Below are 21,387 nucleotides of genomic sequence, written 5' to 3'. Positions count from 1 at the left end.
CACTGCTTTTGAAGGTAGGCCTTGAAATACATCCACAGGTACACATCCAATTGACTCAAATGATGTCAATTAGTCTATCAGAAGCTTCTAAAGCCAAGACATCATTTTCTGGAATTTTCCAAGCTGTATAAAGCCACAGTCAACTTAATGTATGTAAACTTCTGACCCACTGGAATTGTAATACAGTGAATTATAAGTGAAATAATCTGTCTGTAAACAATTGTTGGAAAAATGACTTGTGTCATGCACAAAGTAGATGTCCTAACCAACATGCCAAAACTATAGTTTGTTAACAAGACATTTTTGGAGTGGTTGAAAAATTAGTTTTCATGACTCCAACCTAAGTGTATGTAAACTTCCCACTTCAACTGTATTTCCCTCAGATTCCACAAAACAAACTCTATTTTGATAAACTCCCATATCTACAGGGTGAAATATGACGGTGGAAAGTGCATCCTATGTGGCTTTGATTAGTCAACCCAGCTAGCTAGCAAGCAAGCTTAACTAGCTTCTCTTCTCGGTTTGATTAGTCAACCCAGCTAGCTAGCAAGCAAGCTTAACTAGCTTCTGTTCTCGTTTTGATTAGTCAACCCAGGTAGCTAGCAAGCAAGCTTAACTAGCTTCTCTTCTCGGTTTGATTAGTCAACCCCCAGCTAGCTAGCAAGCAAGCTTAACTAGCTTCTCTTCTCAGTTTGATGCAGTCAAAACAGGTACTATGTAATATGATTGGATGAATAATAACCTAGCTTTTGAGCCAGAAGTTAGAACTAGTGCGAATCGGCTTGGTTGCTGCTGGCTCTCTCTGTCTCCTCACGCCACACAGTCAGAAACACACAGCAGGCCCTTCCCTCCACCTGCTACAAGCCCTGTTCCTCTCACCTTCAGTGCGTTAACAGCTTCAGTCAATAATGTCGCTACTAAATTGTATTATCTGCTGTTTCCCTCACTCGGATCAGATCGGGTCTGGACCCGACCAGGTCAACATGGGGCTGGGTCTGGTTGTCCTACCCGTTTGTAGGATCTGGGATAAAAGCCCCGGGCCATTTTGGGAACGGGACCTCTATTACACACATTACACACATTACGCACACACACATTACACACATTACACACACACACATTACACACACACACACACACACACACACACACACACACACACACACACACACACACACACACACACACACACACACACACACACACAGGTGAAGACACATTGTAGGGTTACACAACTCCAGTCCTTCAGGTCTACTGTGTTAGATGTTTTGCTTCTGAACCTTAAAAACCTTTTTACTTAATTGATCAATCAGTCAGTGAATGGCCAGGGAGTCCACTGAGTAAAGACAGAACACACACAGAATGTCTCAGAGGAACACATCCACACAGACCCAGGTATTTTATGTAGTGCCCGTGCCCAGCATGCAGAGAGAGAGTGTGTGTGTCCTTTTTGCCAGTCTGAATGTTGATCAGACACTCTTCCATTGTGGAATGATGTGGTGTAGGTGCTACGTGTTTGGGTGTGCTCGTTTGCATGTGTGTGGCATACCAATGTGTCAAGTCAGAGGGATGTTTCTCTTAGCGTTGCCATGGCAATGCAGGAAAAGGTCGCTGGAAGGCGTTCTAGCCATGGCCGAAGCTCGTGTGTGTGTGTGTGTGTGTGCGTGTGTGTGTGTGTGTGTGTGTGTGTGTGTGTGTACGATCAGAATATAAATGAAAGAGTTTTGTTCTGCTCTCTCTCTGTGTGTGTGTGTTTATGTGTCTACATGTACACTGAGTGTTCATGCTCTTTCCATGACAGACTGACCAGGTGAATCCAGGTGAAAGCTATGACCCCTTATTGATGTTGCTTGTTAAATCCACATCAATCAGTGTAAATGAAGGGAAAGAGACGGGTTAAAGAAGGATTTTTAAGCCTTGAGACAATTGAGACATGGATTGTGTATGTGTGAATGGGCAAGACTTTACGTGGGGGTGTGTATGTGGGGCAGACAGGAGAATGTGGGGGTGTGTATGTGGGGCAGACAGGAGAATGTGGGGTGTGTGTATAACTCAGGTATTCTTGCTCTGTGCGTGTGTGTGTTGATGAGATAACCAATCAGTGAGTCTACATATTAGAGCTCATTTATACTTGTACCCAGAACCACTCACTTATCACCATGGAAATGTCTGATAGACCGGAGCAGACTCTGACGTTACTGTCAGAACATTCATCTACATGTGGTACAGAACACACACACACACACACACACACACACAGACTCACAGCGTGGACCGGTTGGATAATCATCTCTGAGTCACAGTGTGTATTCACAGTCCAAATGACTGTCTGCAGGAGACCACACGCCTACGGTGCTGAGGAGAGATGAGAGAAAAGAGAGAGGGAGGGAGAGCAGAGGAGGAGAGAGGATGCTGTGCAGTCTCATCATTGTGTCCTTTGTTCCTCTATAACCCTCAGGGTGATTTGTCTATACTGTGTTTTTGAAAAAGCTCCTGGATGCACAATTGGATCTTTGGTCAGATCTTATTTATTTATAAAAGCCTGTTAGGCCTCAGTCCCGCCTATCTGAGATATCTACTGCAGCCCTCATCCTCCACATACAACACCCGTTCTGCCAGTCACATTCTGTTAAAGGTCCCCAAAGCACACACATCCCCGGTCGCTCCTCTTTTCAGTTTGCTGCAGGTAGCGACAGGAACGAGCTGCAACAAACACTCAAACTGGACAGTTTTATCTCCATCTCTTCATTGAAAGACTCAGTCATGGACACTCTTACTGACAGTTATGGCTGCTTCGTGTGATGTTGTCTCTACCTTCCTGCTCTTTGTGCTGTTGTCTGTGCCCAATAATGTTTGTGCCATGTTTTGTGCCGCTACCATGTTGTGTTGTTAACATGTTGTGCTGCTACCATGTTGTGCTGCTACCATGTTGTGCTGCTACCATGTTGTGCTGCTACCATGTTGTGCTGCTACCATGTTGTGCTGCTACCATGTTTTTCTGCTACCATGTTGTGCTGCTGTCACGTTGTGCTGCTACCATGTTGTGCTGCTACCATGTTGTGCTGCTACCATGTTGTGCTGCTGACATGTGCTGCTGACATGTTGTGCTGCTACCATGTTTTGCTGCTACCATGTTGTGCTGCTGTCACGTTGTGCTGCTACCATGTTGTGCTGCTACCATGTTGTGCTGCTACCATGTTGTGCTGCTGACACGTTGTGCTGCTGACACGTTGTGCTGCTACCATGTTGTGCTGCTGACAAGTTGTGCTGCTACCATGTTGTGCTGCTACCATGTTGTGCTGCTGACACATTGTTCTGCTACCATGTTGTTCTGCTACCATGTTGTGCTGCTGACAAGTTGTGCTGCTACCATGTTGTGCTGCTGACACGTTGTTCTGCTACCATGTTGTTCTGCTACCATGTTGTGCTGCTGACATGTTGTGCTGCTACCATGTTGTGCTGCTACCATGTTGTGCTGCTACCATGTTGTGCTGCTACCATGTTGCGCTGCTACCATGTTGCGCTGTTACCATGTTGCGCTGCTGACATGTTGCGCTGCTGACACGTTGTGCTGCTACCATGTTGTGCTGCTGACACGTTGTGCTGCTGACACGTTGTGCTGCTACCATGTTGTGCTGCTACCATGTTGCGCCGCTACCATGTTGCGCCGCTACCATGTTGCGCCGCTACCATGTTGCGCCGCAACAATGTTGCGCCGTTACCATGTTGCGCTGCTGACATGTTGCGCTGCTACCATGTTGTTCTACGACCATGTTGCGTTTTCATGTGTTGCTGCCATGCTGTGTTGTCTTAGGTCTCTGTTTATGTAGTGTTGTGGTGTCTCATCATGTATGTTTTGTCTATATTATATGTTTATTCCGTCCCCACAGGTGGCCTGTTGGTAGATCATCTTTGTAAATAAGAATTTGTTCTTAACTGACTTGCCTAGTTAAATAACGGTTACATAAACACAATGTAAGGGCTGCTGAGAGGACAGAACATGTTGCTCCCTGTTTTGATAGAAAAAGCAGACAAACAGAACAATAGCTCTCTTGTCTCTCCCCCTCTCTCTGTCTCTCTCTCTGTCGCTCTTACTCTCTCCCCCTCTCTCTGTCTCTCTCTCCCCCTCTCGCTGTCTCTCTTTCCCTTTCCTCTCTCTGTCTCTCTCTCCCCCCTCTCTCTGTCTCTCTCTCCCCCCCCTCTGTGTCTCTCTTGCTCTCTCTCTGTCTCCCCTTCCCCTCTCTGTCTCTCTCACTCTCTCCCCCTCTCTCTGTCTCTCTCTTGCTCTCTCTCTGTCTCGGTCTCTTCCCCCTCTCTCTGTCTCTCTCTCTTGCTCTCTCTCTCTGTCTCGGTCTCTTCCCCCTCTCTCTGTCTCGCTCTCTCTCCCCCTCTCTCTGTCTCTCTCACTCTCTCCCCCTCTCTCTGTCTCTCTCTGCTCTCTCTCTGTCTCGGTCTCTCTCCCCCTCTCTGTCTCTGTCTCGCTCTCTCTTCCCCCCTCTCTGTCTCTCTGTCTCGCTCTCTCCCCCTCTCTGTCTCTCTCTCTCCCCCTCTCTCTGTTTCTCTCTCTGTGTCTCTCTGTCTCTGTCTCTCTCTCTCTCTCCCCCCTCTCTCTGTCTCTGTCTCTCTCCCCCTCTCGCTGTCTCTCTCTCCCCCTCTCTGTCTCTCTCTCACTCTCTCTCCCCCCCCTCTCTGTCTCTCTCTTGCTCTCTCTCTGTCTCGGTCTCTTCCCCCTCTCTCTGTCTCTGTCTCGCTCTCTCTCCCCCTCTCTCTCCCCCTCTCTCTGTCTCGCTCTCTCTTCCCCCTCTCTCTCTGTCTCGCTCTCTCTCCCCCTCTCTGTCTCTCTCTCCCCCTCTCTCTGTTCTCCCCCTCTCTCTGTCTCTGTCTCTCTCCCCCTCTCTCTGTCTCTGTCTCACTTCTCTCCCCCTCTCTGTCTCTGTCTCTGTCTCTCTCCCCCCTCTCTCTCTCTCTCTCTGTCTCTCTCCCCCTCTCTGTCTCTCTCTCCCCCCCCCTCTCTCTGTCTCTCTCCCCCTCTCTGTCTCTGTCTCTCTCCCCCCTCTCTGTCTCTCTCTGTCTCTCTCTCTGTCCCTCTCTGTCTCCCCCTCTCTCTCTCTGTCTCTCTCTCCCCCTCTCTCTGTCTCTGTCTCTCTCCCCCCTCTCTCTGTCTCTCTCTGTCTCTCTCTCCCCCTCTCTGTCTCTCTCTCCCCCCCCCTCTCTCTGTCTCTGTCTCTCTCTCCCCCCTCTCTCTCTCTCCCCTCTCTCTGTCTCTCTGTCTCCAGGTATGAGGGAGTTGTCTCCTCCTCCTCTGAACCTGAGGAGGTTGTACAGTGAGACTCTGGAGATTGAACCTGTCCTCATCATCATCTCCCCTGGAGCAGATCCCTCCCAGGAGCTACTGGAGCTGGCCTCAGAGACTGTAGGACGGGACAACTACCACGAGGTACACACACACACACCTTACCTGTGGCTATGCAACAATATAACCAATAGAGTAGTTCACCACACTAGTGTTGGATGAGGTTACCTATGTTTTAACATGTACCCTCTCCCCAGGTGGCAATGGGCCAGGGCCAGGCTGATGTGGCCTTAGCCACTCTGAGAGAGTGTTCCCACAGCGGAGGCTGGCTCTGCCTTAAAAACCTTCACCTGGTGACTGCGTGGCTGCCCCTGCTAGAGAAGGTGTGTGTGTGTTTATGTTGAGCTCTGGGATCATGTGGACACAGCATGACACTGCATGTGTCATTAGATCCCCAGTGCTGTGGTCATAGACAGGCAAACAGACAGACAGACTGGCTGTGATTCATCGATCGGTCTGTCTGTCTGTCATCACAGCCATCCTCATCAGGGTTCATCCATCGATCTGTCTGTCTGTCTGTCTGTCTGTCTGTCTATCGATCGATCGATGAATCACAGCCATCCTCATCAGGGTTCATCGATCGGTCTGTCTGTCTGTCTGTCTGTCTGTCTACCCACCCTGATGAGGATGGGTAGACATCCCTGGGGATGTGGACAGACACTTTGTACTAGCTATCTGTGTAGGTAGCTATCAAGTAAACACAATGATAATAGTCTGTCTGTCATCACAGCCATCCTCAGTCATTTTCCTTTTCTTTAAAAAAATTCCCTTATATATGTAAAAATACACACTTTAGTGACGTTCTTCTCCCATTGGTCAGTGTGTATGTGTTCCCTGGGGATGTGGTCTGCCCTCTCTCTCTCTCTCAACCAGTCTCTCTCTCTCTCTCTCTCAACCAGTCTCTCTCTCTCTCTCAACCAGTCTCTCTCTCTCAACCATTCTCTCTCTCTCTCTCAACCAGTCTCTCTCTCTCTCAACCACACACTTTCTCTCTCTCTCTCTCTCAACCAGTCTCTCTCTCTCAATGTGTTCCCTGGGGATCTCTCTCTCAACCAGTCTCTCTCTCTCTCTCAACCAGTCTCTCTCTCTCTCTCTCTCTCTCTCAACCAGTCTCTCTCAACCAGTCTCTCTCAACCAGTCTCTCTCAACCAGTCTCTCTCAACCAGTCTCTCTCAACCAGTCTCTCTCAACCAGTCTCTATCAACCAGTCTCTATCAACCAGTCTCTCTCTCTCAACCAGTCTCTCTCTCTCAACCAGTCTCTCTCTGTCTCTTTCCTCTCTCCCAACTCCCTCCCTCCCTCTCTCTCTTTCCTCTCTCCCACCTCCCTCTCTCTCTCTCTCTCTCTCTTTCCTCTCTCCCACCTCCATCTCTCTGTCTCTTTCCTCTCTCCCACCTTCCTCTCTCTCTCTGTCTCTTTCCTCTCTCCCACCTCCCTCTCTCTGTCTCTCTCTCTGTCTCTTTCCTCTCTCCCACCTCCCTCTCTCTCTCTCTCTCTCTTTCCTCTCTCCCTCCTCCCTCTCTTTCTCTGGATTGTCATTACTGGACTCTAGGTGTGCAGTTGGTCTCTGTCTCTGTCTCTCTCTCTCTGTCTCTTTCCTCTCTCCCACCTCCCTCTCTCTCTCTCTCTCTGTCTCTTTCCTCTCCCCCACCGCCCTCTCTTTCTCTAGATTGTCATTACTGGACTCTAGGTGTGCAGTTGGTCTCTGTCTCTGTCTCTGTCTCTCTCTCTCTCTCTCTCTCTCTCTGTCTCTGTCTCTTTCCTCTCTCCCACCTCCCTCTCTTTCTCTCTGTCTCTTTCCTCTCTCCCACCTCCCTCTCTTTCTCTGGATTGTCATTACTGGACTCTAGGTGTGCAGTTGGTCTCTGCCTCTCTCTCTCTCTCTCTCTCTCTGTCTGTCTCTTTCCTCTCTCCCACCTCCCTCTCTCTCTCTCTCTCTCTGTCTGTCTCTTTCCTCTCTCCCACCTTCCTCTCTCTCTCTCTCTCTCTCTCTCTCTCTGTCTCTCTCTGTCTCTTTCCTCTCTCCCACCTCCCTCTCTTTCTCTGGATTGTCATTACTGGACTCTAGGTGTGCAGTTGGTCTCTGTCTCTGTCTCTCTCTCTCTCTCTCTCTCTCTCTCTCTCTGTCTCTCTCTCTCTCTCTGTCTCTCTCTGTCTCTCTCTGTCTCTTTCCTCTCTCCCACCTCCCTCTCTTTCTCTGGATTGTCATTACTGGACTCTAGGTGTGCAGTTGGTCTCTGCCTCTCTCTCTCTCTCTCTCTCTCTCTCTCTCTCTCTCTCTGTCTGTCTGTCTCTTTCCTCTCCCCACCTCCCTCTCTCTCTCTCTATCTCTCTCTCTCTCTCTCCCACCTCCCTCTGTCTCTCTCTGTCTCTTTCCTCTCTCCCACCTCCCTCTCTTTCTCTGGATTGTCATTACTGGACTCTAGGTGTGCAGTTGGTCTCTGTCTACCCAGTAACCACTGACAACAGGCAGGGGGAGGTGTTGAGGTGGAGGGTGGCCACTGCAAAGGAGCTTGAAATGAAAAGGTGATAGAATGATAGGATGAATGAAGTGAGATGCAGTCAGTCAGAGGAGGCAGGTGAAAAGCAACCATGGAGGGAAGACAGGACGAAGAGAGAGACGAAGAGAGACCCTCCTTTTTTGTTTTACCAGCCACCTCTTCATCCTCATCTTTTCTCCTATTTGTTCCTCTCTCCCCATATTTTTTTCTCCTCCAACTCCCCTCCCTCCTCTCTACATCCATTGGTGCTTCAGGGATGAGTGAGTGAGTGAGTGAGAGGATGGTCAGTGCTCTCTGAGTTTAATTGATGCTGGCAGGGAGGTTCTCTCCCTCTTCTATTCTCTCTCTGCACTGCAGCAGTTTGACACGTTTATCAGGGACCCCTCCTCCCTCCCCTAACTATCACATGCTTCGATATTCCCCAACGTAATACAATATCAGAGTGACTGGTCATTTACTTGCAAAAATCATAGCAGCATGAGCTGCTGTGGTCCATATTTAAATAATGATCTCGCTCTCTCTCTCTCTCACGCTCTCTCTGTCTCTTTCTCTCTATCCCTCTCTCTTTCTCTCTCTCTCTCTCTCTTTGCACTCATTTAGCTCTTATCTTTTGTTCCTCCCCTCTGTGTGTTTCACCAGCGGGGCTTATTAGCCAGGAAAGGAACACACTGAGGAGGGGGGAAGAGAGTGAGAGGTTGAGAGGATGGAGAGACGAGAGAGATGCTGTTTGTCTCCTGTGAAATCTATCCACATTCTCCTCTCTGCTCAGATACAGTGGGGCAAAAAAAAGTATTTAGTCAGCCACCAATTGTGCAAGTTCTCCCACTTAAAAAGATGAGAGAGGCCTGTAATTTTCATCATAGGTACACTTCAACTATGACAGACAAAATGAGAAAAAAAATCACGTTGTAGGATTTTTAATGAATTTATTTGTAAATTATGGTGGAAAATTAGTATTTGGTCAATAACAAAAGTTTATCTCAATACTTTGTCATTGCCAACAAAGGGTATATAACAGAGGTCAAACATTTTCTGTAAGTCTTCACAAGGTTTTCACACACTGTTGCTGGTATTTTGCCCATTCCTCCATGCAGATCTCCTCTAGAGCAGTGATGCTTTGGGGCTGTTGCTGGGCAATTACAAGCCTCATCATTTTTAAGTGGGAGAACTTGCACAATTGGTGGCTGACTAAATGCTTTTTTGCCCCACTGGAGTTGCATACATTAGAGAGACGATCCAGCCAGACTAGAATTTAGACTACCAGTTCATGCGTCATGTGTGTGTGTGCTTCATCACAGATGTTCAATCTAACCCCAGTCTCATCCTGGTCACAGTAGATCCTCCAATCTAACCCCAGTCTAACCCTGGTCACAGTGGACAGTAGATCCTCCAATCTAACCCTGGTCACAGTAGATCCTCCAGTCTAACCCCAGTCTCATCCTGGTCACAGTGGATCCTCCAGTCTAACCCTAGTCTAATCCTGGTCACAGTAGATCCTCCAATCTAACCCTGGTCACAGTAGATCCTCCAATCTAACCCCAGTCTAATCCTGGCCACAGTAGATTCTCAAATCTAACCCCAGTCTAACATAGTATTGTCTCAAATCTACATCAAACACACATAGCAGATTTACAGATCAGGGGCGGGGGAACTGAGAGAGAACTGTGTGTGTATACAGTATGGTGTGTGTGTGTGTGTACAGTATAGTGTGTGTGTACAGTATGGTATGTGTGTACAGTATGGTGTGTGTATGTACCCCCTGTGGTATGTGTGTTGTGTGTACAGTGTTGTGTGTACAGTGTTGTGTGTACAGTGTTGTGTGTACAGTGTTGTGTGTACAGTGTTGTGTGTGTGTGTACAGTGTTGTGTGTGTGTGTACAGTGTTGTGTGTGTGTGTACAGTGTTGTGTGTGTGTGTACAGTGTGTGTGTGTGTGTACAGTGTTGTGTGTGTACAGTGTTGTGTGTGTGTGTGTACAGTGTTGTGTGTGTGTGTGTGTGTGTGTACAGTGTTGTGTGTGTACAGTGTTGTGTGTGTACAGTGTTGTGTGTGTACAGTGTTGTGTGTGTACAGTGTTTGTGTGTGTGTGTGTGTACAGTTTTTGTGTGTGTGTGTACAGTGGTGTGTGTGTGTGTGTGTGTGTGTACAGTGTGTGTGTGTGTGTGTGTGTGTGTGTGTGTTTGTACAGTGTGGTGTGTGTGTACAGTGTGGTGTGTGTGTACAGTGTGGTTTGTGTGTGTGTGTGTACAGTGTGTGTGTGTACAGTGTGGTGTGTGTGTACAGTATGGTTTGTGTGTGTGTGTGTGTACAGTGTGGTGTGTGTGTGTGTACAGTATGGTGTGTGTGTACCAGTGTGGTGTGTGTACCAGTGTGGTGTGTGTACCCCCTGTGGTGTGTGTACAGTGTGGTGTGTGTGTACAGTGTGGTGTGTGTGTACAGTGTGGTGTGTGTGTACAGTGTGGTGTGTGTGTACAGTGTGGTGTGTGTGTACAGTGTGGTGTGTGTGTACAGTATGGTGTGTGTGTACAGTATGGTGTGTTTTTGAACAGTGTGGTGTGTTTTTGTACAGTGTGGTGTGTTTTTGTACAATACGGTGTGTTTTTGTACAGTACGGTGTGTGTTTGTACAGTACGGTGTGTGTTTGTACAGTACGGTGTGTGTTTGTACAGTACGGTGTGTGTTTGTACAGTACGGTGTGTTTTTGTACAGTACGGTGTGTGTACAGTATGGTGTGTGTGTGTACAGTATGGTGTGTGTTTGTACAGTATGGTGTGTGTTTGTACAGTATGGTGTGTGTTTGTACAGTACGGTGTGTGTTTGTACAGTATGGTGTGTGTGTGTACAGTATGGCGTGTGTACAGTATGGCGTGTGTACAGTATAGCGTGTGTGTGTGTACAGTATGGTGTGTGTGTGTACAGTATGGTGTGTGTGTGTACAGTATGGTGTGTGTGTGTACAGTATGGTGTGTGTGTGTACAGTACGGTGTGTGTTTGTACAGTACGGTGTGTGTGTGTACAGTATGGTGTGTGTGTGTACAGTATGGCGTGTGTACAGTATAGCGTGTGTGTGTACAGTATGGTGTGTGTGTGTACAGTATGGTGTGTGTGTGTACAGTATAGCGTGTGTGTGTACAGTATGGTGTGTGTGTGTACAGTATGGTGTGTGTGTGTACAGTATGGTGTGTGTGTGTACAGTATGGTGTGTGTGTGTACAGTATGGTGTGTGTGTGTACAGTATGGTGTGTGTGTGTACAGTATGGTGTGTGTGTGTACAGTATGGTGTGTGTGTGTACAGTATGGTGTGTGTGTGTACAGTATGGTGTGTGTGTGTACAGTATGGTGTGTGTGTGTACAGTATGGTGTGTGTTTATACTCTGAATAATCCTATTCTCCCCTCCCTCCTCCTTGCATCTTGGAAATCGAGATGTTTTTTTTCTTAACATTATAACATGAAGTGAAAAATATATCTTGACAGTTGATCTTGAGCACAGAAATCCACATAATTTGGCACAGAAATCTCTCTATCACAACACACACACTAATGAACCGCTGTCTCAGAGGCATGTCGACCCCTGTCCGATTTGATCCAGTTCTGTTTCTCCTGGGCTGCGTGTGTGTGTTGTCATGCTGAATTCTGCTGCAACACATGTTCACCTGTGAATGAGCACCCAATCAGAATGCAGGCCTCGGGCTTCAGAGAGAGAGAGAGAGAGATTGGCTTCTGTTGGGTTTAATACAGCGAATCTGAATCGTCTCAGACCCACGGATACACAGTGTGTGGAATTGAGAGCTGGTGAATATGTGTTGTGGGTGTTCTTAACCACATTATTAGATGTGGTGGTGAATGATGATGGTGAATATGTGTTGTGGGTGTTCTTAACCACATTATTAGATGTGGTGAATGATGATGGTGAATATGTGTTGTGGGTGTTCTTGTACATTATTAGATGTGGTGGTGAATGATGATGGTGAATATGTGTTGTGGGTGTTCTTAACCACATTATTAGATGTGGTGGTGAATGATGATGGTGAATATGTGTTGTGGGTGTTCTTAACCACATTATTAGATGTGGTGAATGATGATGGTGAATATGTGTTGTGGTGTTCTTAACCACATTATTAGATGTGGTGAATGATGACAGTGAATATGTGTTGTGGGTGTTCTTAACCACATTATTAGATGTGGTGGTGAATGATGATGGTGAATATGTGTTGTGTGGTGTTCTTAACCACATTATTAGATGTGGTGGTGAATGATGATGGTGAATATGTGTTGTGGGTGTTCTTAACCACATTATTAGATGTGGTGGTGAATGATGATGGTGAATATGTGTTGTGGGTGTTCTTAACCACATTATTAGATGTGGTGGTGAATGATGATGGTGAATATGTGTTGTGGGTGTTCTTGTACATTATTAGATGTGGTGGTGAATGATGATGGTGAATATGTGTTGTGGGTGTTCTTAACCACATTATTAGATGTGGTGGTGAATGATGATGGTGAATATGTGTTGTGGGTGTTCTTAACCACATTATTAGATGTGGTGGTGAATGATGATGGTGAATATGTGTTGTGTGGTGTTCTTAACCACATTATTAGATGTGGTGGTGAATAATGATGGTGAATATGTGTTGTGGGTGTTCTTAACCACATTATTAGATGTGGTGGTGAATGATGATGGTGAATATGTGTTGTGGGTGTTCTTAACCACATTATTAGATGTGGTGGTGAATGATGATGGTGAATATGTGTTGTGGGTGTTCTTAACCACATTATTAGATGTGGTGGTGAATGATGATGGTGAATATGTGTTGTGGGTGTTCTTAACCACATTATTAGATGTGGTGGTGAATGATGATGGTGAATATGTGTTGTGGGTGTTCTTAACACATTATTAGATGTGGTGGTGAATGATGATGGTGAATATGTGTTGTGGGTGTTCTTAACACATTATTAGATGTGGTGGTGAATGATGATGGTGAATATGTGTTGTGGGTGTTCTTAACCACATTATTAGATGTGGTGGTGAATGATGATGGTGAATATGTGTTGTGGGTGTTCTTAACCACATTATTAGATGTGGTGGTGAATGATGATGGTGAATATGTGTTGTGGGTGTTCTTAATACATTATTAGATGTGGTGGTGAATGATGATGGTGAATATGTGTTGTGGGTGTTCTTAACCACATTATTAGATGTGGTGGTGAATGATGATGGTGAATATGTGTTGTGGGTGTTCTTAACCACATTATTAGATGTGGTGGTGAATGATGATGGTGAATATGTGTTGTGGGTGTTCTTAACCACATTATTAGATGTGAATGGTGGTTCTTGAATGATGATGGTGAATATGGTGTCTGTTGGGTGTTCTTAACCACATTATTAGATGTGGTGGTGAATGATGATGGTGAATATGTGTTGTGGGTGTTCTTAACCACATTATTAGATGTGGTGGTGAATGATGATGGTGAATATGTGTTGTGGGTGTTCTTAACCACATTATTAGATGTGGTGGTGAATGATGATGGTGAATATGTGTTGTGGGTGTTCTTAACCACATTATTAGATGTGGTGGTGAATGATGATGGTGAATATGTGTTGTGGGTGTTCTTAACCACATTATTAGATGTGGTGGTGAATGATGATGGTGAATATGTGTTGTGGGTGTTCTTAACCACATTATTAGATGTGGTGGTGAATGATGATGGTGAATATGTGTTGTGGGTGTTCTTAACCACATTATTAGATGTGGTGGTGAATGATGATGGTGAATATGTGTTGTGGGTGTTCTTAACCACATTATTAGATGTGGTGGTGAATGATGTGGTGGTGAATGATGGTGAATATGTGTTGTGGGTGTTCTTAACCACATTATTAGATGTGGTGGTGAATGATGATGGTGAATATGTGTTGTGGGTGTTCTTAACCACATTATTAGATGTGGTGGTGAATGATGATGGTGAATATGTGTTGTGGGTGTTCTTAACCACATTATTAGATGTGGTGGTGAATGATGATGGTGAATATGTGTTGTGGGTGTTCTTAACCACATTATTAGATGTGGTGGTGAATGATGATGGTGAATATGTGTTGTGGGTGTTCTTAACCACATTATTAGATGTGGTGGTGAATGATGATGGTGAATATGTGTTGTGGGTGTTCTTAACCACATTATTAGATGTGGTGGTGAATGATGATGGTGAATATGTGTTGTGGGTGTTCTTAACCACATTATTAGATGTGGTGGTGAATGATGATGGTGAATATGTGTTGTGGGTGTTCTTAACCACATTATTAGATGTGGTGGTGAATGATGATGGTGAATATGTGTTGTGGGTGTTCTTAACCACATTATTAGATGTGGTGGTGAATGATGATGGTGAATATGTGTTGTGGGTGTTCTTAACCACATTATTAGATGTGGTGGTGAATGATGATGGTGAATATGTGTTGTGGGTGTTCTTAACCACATTATTAGATGTGGTGGTGAATGATGATGGTGAATATGTGTTGTGGGTGTTCTTAACCACATTATTAGATGTGGTGGTGAATGATGATGGTGAATATGTGTTGTGGGTGTTCTTAACCACATTATTAGATGTGGTGGTGAATGATGATGGTGAATATGTGTTGTGGGTGTTCTTAACCACATTATTAGATGTGGTGAATGATGATGGTGAATATGTGTTGTGGGTGTTCTTAACCACATTATTAGATGTGGTGAATGATGATGGTGAATATGTGTTGTGGGTGTTCTTAACCACATTATTAGATGTGGTGGTGAATGATGATGGTGAATATGTGTTGTGGGTGTTCTTAACCACAGTCTTAGATGCATGTTGAACACCGCTGGCCTCCAGATATTGTAGATGGTGATTGTGTTGTACAGGTTGTGGTTGTCTCTTATCTCTCTCCTGTAGGAGCTGAATGTTCTGCAACCTAAGGCAGGCTTCCGTCTCTGGCTCACTGCTGAGGTCCATCCCAAGTTCCCCCTCATCCTGCTGCAGTCCAGCCTCAAGATCACCTTCGAGGTACAAACACTATATATGTACAGACACACACAGAAACACACGCACACAGACACCCTGTCCATGGTAATACGGTATGTTGGGAGCCGTGTTTGAGTAAAACATGTAGCCCTGGGTGTGTGTGTGGTGCGAAACTTGTAGCCCCAGGCGTGTTGGCTGTCTGAGACATGTTACTGAGGCGTGTTAGCCAGGCGTGTTATTGGGCTGAGTGTATGCAGAGCCAAGGGAGGTCTGTTAGTCAAGCTCGGCCAGGCTATAGGGCTTACTTTCTCCAAATACCCGCTGTGCTGTTTGACAGTCCGCCGTTATGGGACACACAGGCCCTGTTGAGAAGTGGAGCACACTTGGTCTCTCCAGCCCTCAGATGAGCTTTTAACGGTTAAAGCCTGGATCCCAGCCCCCACTGCCATCCCTGTCCACCCTCCCACCAACATTCATGCCCTCCCTGTCCACCCTCCCAGCAACATTCATGCCCTCCCTGTCCACCCTCTCAGCTACATTCATGCCCTCCCTGTCCATCTCAGCTACATTCATGCCCTCCCTGTCCACCCTCTCAGCTACATTCATGCCCTCCCTGTCCACCCTCCCAGCAACATTCATGCCCTCCCTGTCCACCCTCCCAGCTACATTCATGCCCTCCCTGTCCACCCCTCAGCTACATTCATGCCCTCCCTGTCCACCCTCTCAGCTACATTCATGCCCTCCCTGTCCACCCTCTCAGCTACATTCATGCCCTCCTGTCCACCCTCCCAGCTACATTCATGCCCTCCCTGTCCACCCTCCCAGATACATTCATGCCCTCCCTGTCCACCCTCCCAGCTACATTCATGCCCTCCCTGTCCACCCTCTCAGCTACATTCATGCCCTCCCTGTCCACCCTCTCAGATACATTCATGCCCTCCCTGTCCACCCTCTCAGATACATTCATGCCCTCCCTGTCCACCCTCCCAGATACATTCATGCCCTCCCTGTCCACCCTCCCAGCTACATTCATGCCCTCCCTGTCCACCCTCTCAGATACATTCATGCCCTCCCTGTCCACCCTCTCAGATACATTCATGCCCTCCCTGTCCACCCTCCCAGATACATTCATGCCCTCCCTGTCCACCCTCCCAGATACATTCATGCCCTCCCTGTCCACCCTCTCAGCTACATTCATGCCCTCCCTGTCCACCCTCTCAGCTACATTCATGCCCTCCCTGTCCACCCTCCCAGCTATATTCATGCCCTCCCTGTCCACCCTCCCAGCTACATTCATGCCCTCCCTGTCCACCCTCTCAGCTACATTCATGCCCTCCCTGTCCACCCTCTCAGCTACATTCATGCCCTCCCTGTCCACCCTCCCAGCTACATTCATGCCCTCCCTGTCCACCCTCCCAGCTACATTCATGCCCTCCCTGTCCACCCTCTCAGCTACATTCATGCCCTCCCTGTCCACCCTCTCAGCTACATTCATGCCCTCCCTGTCCACCCTCCCAGCTACATTCATGCCCTCCCTGTTCACCCTCCCAGCTACATTCATGCCCTCAGGCCCTTGATCACTTTCTCTCTCCCTCAGGCTCCTCCTGGTCTAAAGAAGAACTTGTTGAGGACCTATGAAACGTGGAGCCCAGAGCAGATCAGTAAAGGTGGTCTGCTGTCCAGAGCCCAGTCCCTCTTCTGCCTCGCATGGTTCCACGCTGTCTGCCAGGAGAGACGTAACTACATCCCCCAGGTACCCCAGCTTCTTAAACACTACATCCCCCAGGTACCCCAGCACTTTATAAACTACATCCTCCAGGTACCCCAGCTTCTTAAACACTACATCCCCCAGGTACCCCAGCTTCTTAAACACTACATCCCCCAGATACCCCCAGCTTCTTAAACACTACATCCCCAGGTACCCCAGCTTCTTAAACACTACATCCCCCAGGTACCCCAGCACTTTATAAACTACATCCTCCAGGTACCCCAGCACTTTATAAACTACATCCTCCTGGTACCCCAGCACTTTATAAACTACATCCTCCTGGTACCCCAGCACTTTATAAACTACATCCTCCAGGTACCCCAGCACTTTATAAACTACATCCTCCAGGTACCCCAGCACTTTATAAACTACATCCTCCTGGTACCCCAGCACTTTATAAACTACATCCTCCAGGTACCCCAGCACTTTATTAACTACATCCTCCAGGTACCCCAGCACTTTATAAACTACATCCTCCAGGTACCCCAGCACTTTATAAACTACATCCTCCTGGTACCCCAGCACTTTATAAACTACATCCTCCAGGTACCCCAGCACTTTATTAACTACATCCTCCAGGTACCCCAGCATTTTATTAACTACATCCTCCAGGTACCCCAGCATTTTATAAACTACATCCTCCAGGTACCCCAGCACTTTATTAACTACATCCTCCAGGTACCCCAGCATTGTATTAACTACATCCTCCAGGTACCCCAGCATTTTATTAACTACATCCTCCAGATACCCCAGCACTTTATTAACTACATCCTCCAGGTACCCCAGCACTTTATAAACTACATCCTCCAAGTACCCCAGCACTTTATTAACTACATCCTCCAGGTACCCCAGCACTTTATAAACTACATCCTCCTGGTACCCCAGCACTTTATAAACCATCCTCCTGGTACCCCAGCACTTTATAAACTACATCCTCCAGGTACCCCAGCACTTTATAAACTACATCCTCCTGGTACCCCAGCACTTTATAAACTACATCCTCCAGGTACCCCAGCACTTTATAAACTACATCCTCCTGGTACCCCAGCACTTTATTAACTACATCCTCCAGGTACCCCAGCACTTTATTAACTACATCCTCCAGGTACCCCAGCATTTTATAACTACATCCTCCAGGTGTCCCAGCACTTTATAAACTACATCCCCCAGGGACCCCAGCACTTTAAAACTACATCCCCCAGGAAATAAAGCGCTCACCGCTATGTAAACTACATTTCCCTGGAGTCATAGCTGTGCCTCCGATTAATGACATACTACAGCTCCCATCAATCAATCAATCAAATGTATTTATGAAGCACTTTTTACATTAGCCATTAGTCACAAATTGCTCTGCAGAAACCCAGCCTAATATCTCAAACAGCAAGCAATGCAGATGTAGAAGCATGGTGGCTAGGAAAAACTCCCTAGAAAGGCCACCTAGTAACGACTAACAATTGGATACCACGAAATTGGGGAGAAAAGGGGGTAAAAAATGTCAAATTACAAAAAAGAGAGATCAGGGTCCAGAGTAACGCCGAGGTTCTTTACAGTTTGATTTGAGACGACTGTACAACCATCAAGATGAATTGTCAGATCCAACAGGCGATCTCTTTGTTTCCTGGGACCGAGAACTAGCATCTATGTTTTGTCCGAGTGCAAAAGTAAAACATTGCCGGCATCCACTTCCTGTCTGAAACACAGGCTTCCATGGAGGGCAATTTCGGGGCTTCACCATGTTTCATCGAAATGCACAGCTGTGTATTGTCTGCGTAGCAGTGAAAGTTAACATTATGTTTTCCGAATGACATCACCAAGAGGTAAAATATATAGTGAACGGAACCTTGAGGAATACAGAGGGCAAACCGTCCACAGAGACAAACTGATATCTTTCCCACAGATAAGATCTAAACCAGGACAGAACTTGTCTGTGTCGACCAATTTGGGTTTCCAATCCCTCCAAAAGAATGTGGTGATCGATGGTATCAAAAGCAGCACTAAGGTCTAGGAGCACGAGGGCAGATGCAGTGCCTCGGTTTGACGCCATTAAAAGGTAATTTACCACCTTCACGAGTGCAGTCTCAATGCTATGATGGGGTTTAAAACCAGACTGAAGCGTTTCGTATACATTGTTATTCTTCAGGAAGGCAGGAGTTGCTGCGCAACAGCTTTTTCTAAAGTCTTTGAGAGGAATGGGAGATTTGAACAGGCCAATAGTTTTTTATATTTTCTGGGTCAAGGTTTGGCTTTTTCAAGAGAGGCTTCATTAGTGAACTTTTAGTGAGTTTGGTGCACATCCGGTGGATAGAGAGCTGTTTATTATGTTCAACATAGGAGGGCCAAGCACAGGAAGCAGCTCTTTCAGTAGTTTAGTTGGACTGGGGTCCAGTATGCAGCTTGAAGGTTTAGAGGCCACGACTGCTTTCATCAATGTGTCAAGAGTTATAGTACTAAAACACTGGAGTGTCTCCCTTGATCCTAGGTCCTGGCAGAGTTGTGCAGACTCAGGACAACTGAGCTTTGGAGGAATACACAGATTTAAAGAGGAGTCCGTAATTTGCTTTCTAATGATCATGATCTTTTCATCAAAGAAGTTCATGAATTTATCACAACTAAAGTGAAAGCCATCCTCTCTTGGGGAATTATGCTTTTTAGTAAGCTTTTCGACTGTATCAAAAATACATTTAGGATTGTTCTTATTCTCCTCAATTAAGTAGGAAAAATTAGATGGAGCAGCAGTGAGGGCTCTTTGTTACTGTCTTTCCAAGCTAATCGAAATACCAGTTTGGTGGAGCGCCATTTCCGTTCCAATGTTCTGGAAGCTTGCTTCAGGGCTCGGGTATTTTCTGGAAGCTTGCTTCAGGGCTCGGGTATTTTCTGGAAGCTTGCTTCAGGGCTCGGGTATTTTCCTGGAAGCTTGCTTCAGGGCTCGGGTATTTCCTGGAAGCTTGCTTCAGGGCTTGGGTATTTTCTGGAAGCTTGCTTCAGGGCTCGGGTATTTTCTGGAAGCTTGCTTCAGGGCTCGGATATTTTCTGGAAGCTTGCTTCAGGGCTCGGGTATTTTCTGGAAGCTTGATATTTTCTGGAAGCTTGCTCTGGAAGCTTGCTGTCAGGGCTCGGGTATTTTCAGGGCTCAGGTATTTTCTGGAAGCTTGCTTCAGGGCTCGGGTATTTTCTGTATACCAGGGAGCTCGTTTCTTGTGACAAATGTTTTTTGTTTTTAGGGGTGCAACTGCATCTAGTTTTTCACAATTCCTGACATTTAATCCTAAAGATTCCCTGTCATAGATCAGTTAGGATCACCACTTTATTTTAAGAATGTGAAATGTCAGAATAATAGTAGAGAGAATGGTTTATTTCAGCTTTTATTTCTTTCATCACATTCCTAGTGGGTCAGAAGTTAACATACACTCAAATAGTATTTGGTAGCATTGCCTTTAAATTGTTTAGCTTGGGTCAAACATTTCGGGCAGCCTTCCACAAGCTTCCCACAATAAGTTGGGTGAATTTTGGCCCATTCCTCCTGACAGAGCTGGTGAAACTGAGTCAGATAGGAGGCCTCCTTGCTTGCACATGCTTTTTCAGTTCTGCCCACAAATGTTCTATAGGATTGAGATCGGGGCTTTGTGATGGCCACTCCAATACCTTGACTTTGTTGTCCTTAATCTATTTTGCCACAACTTTGGAGGTATGCTTGGGGTCATTGTCCATTTGGAAGACCCATTTGCGACCAAGCTTTAACTTTCTGACTGATGTCTTGAGATGTTGCTTCAATATATGCACATAATGTTTCTGCCTCATGATGCCATCTATTTTGTGAAGCGCACCAGTCCATACTGCATACTGATGCTGCCACCCCCGTGCTTCACGGTTGGGATGGTGTTCTTCAGCCAGCAAGCCTCCCAATGTTCCTCCAAACATAACGATGGTCATTATGGCCAAACAGTTCTATTTTTGTTTAATCAGACCAGAGGACATTTCTCCAAAAGTACCATCTTTGTCCCCATGTGCAGTTGCAAACTGTATCTGGCTTTTTTATGTCGGGTTTGGAGCAGTGGCTTCTTCCTTGCTGAGCAGCCTTTCAGGTTATGTTGATATAGGACTAATTTTACTTTGGATATAGATACTTTTGTACCTGTTTCATCTCTAAGAGACAGAACGTGTCTCCTTCCTGAGCAGTATGACATCTGCGTGGTCCCATGGTGTTTATACTAGCATACTATTGTTTGTGTAGATGAACGTGGTGCCTTCAGGTATTTGGAAATAGGTGGAGGGAGTCTGGAAGGGCATCTAGGAATGTTTGGGTTGTCCGAGAATTTATAGCACAGCTTTTGATGATCCTTGGTTGGGGTCTGAGAAGATTATTTGTTGCGTTTGCAAATGTAATAAAATGGTCCAGGATTATGAGGAAAAACATTAAGATCCACAATATTTATTCCGCGGGACACAACTAAACAGTCCAGAGTATGACTGTGTTAGTGAGTAGGTCCGGAGACATGTTAGACAAAACCCACTGAATCGATGATGGCTCCGATAGCCTTTTGGAGTGGGTCTGTGGACTTTTCCATGTGAATTTTAAAGTCACCAAAAATGTGAATATTATCTGCCATAACTACAAGGTCCGATTAGAAATTCAGGGAACTCAGTGAGGCATGCTGTATATGGCCCAGGAGGCCTGTAAACAGTAGCTATAAAAAGTGATTGAGTAGGCTGCATATATTTCATGACTAGAGGCTCAAAAGACAAAAAACGCAGTCTCTTTTTTTTCTTTTTTTGTA

General features: G+C 46.2%; 1 protein-coding gene across 1 annotated transcript in view; it reads left to right on the top strand.

Moving 5' to 3' along the window:
• The window catches only part of dync2h1 (dynein cytoplasmic 2 heavy chain 1), a 290,615-nt gene that overhangs the window by 180,845 nt on the left and 88,383 nt on the right, over positions 1-21,387 (top strand). Inside the window, 4 exon segments of the mRNA XM_064972741.1 lie at positions 5,277-5,437; positions 5,551-5,676; positions 14,776-14,886; positions 16,442-16,597. Coding sequence (XP_064828813.1) covers positions 5,277-5,437; positions 5,551-5,676; positions 14,776-14,886; positions 16,442-16,597 — 554 coding nt within the window.

This window comes from Oncorhynchus masou, chromosome 9 (assembly GCF_036934945.1).
Source record: "Oncorhynchus masou masou isolate Uvic2021 chromosome 9, UVic_Omas_1.1, whole genome shotgun sequence".
Lineage (NCBI taxonomy): Eukaryota > Metazoa > Chordata > Actinopteri > Salmoniformes > Salmonidae > Oncorhynchus > Oncorhynchus masou.
This window is presented reverse-complemented; position numbering and strand designations above follow the sequence as displayed.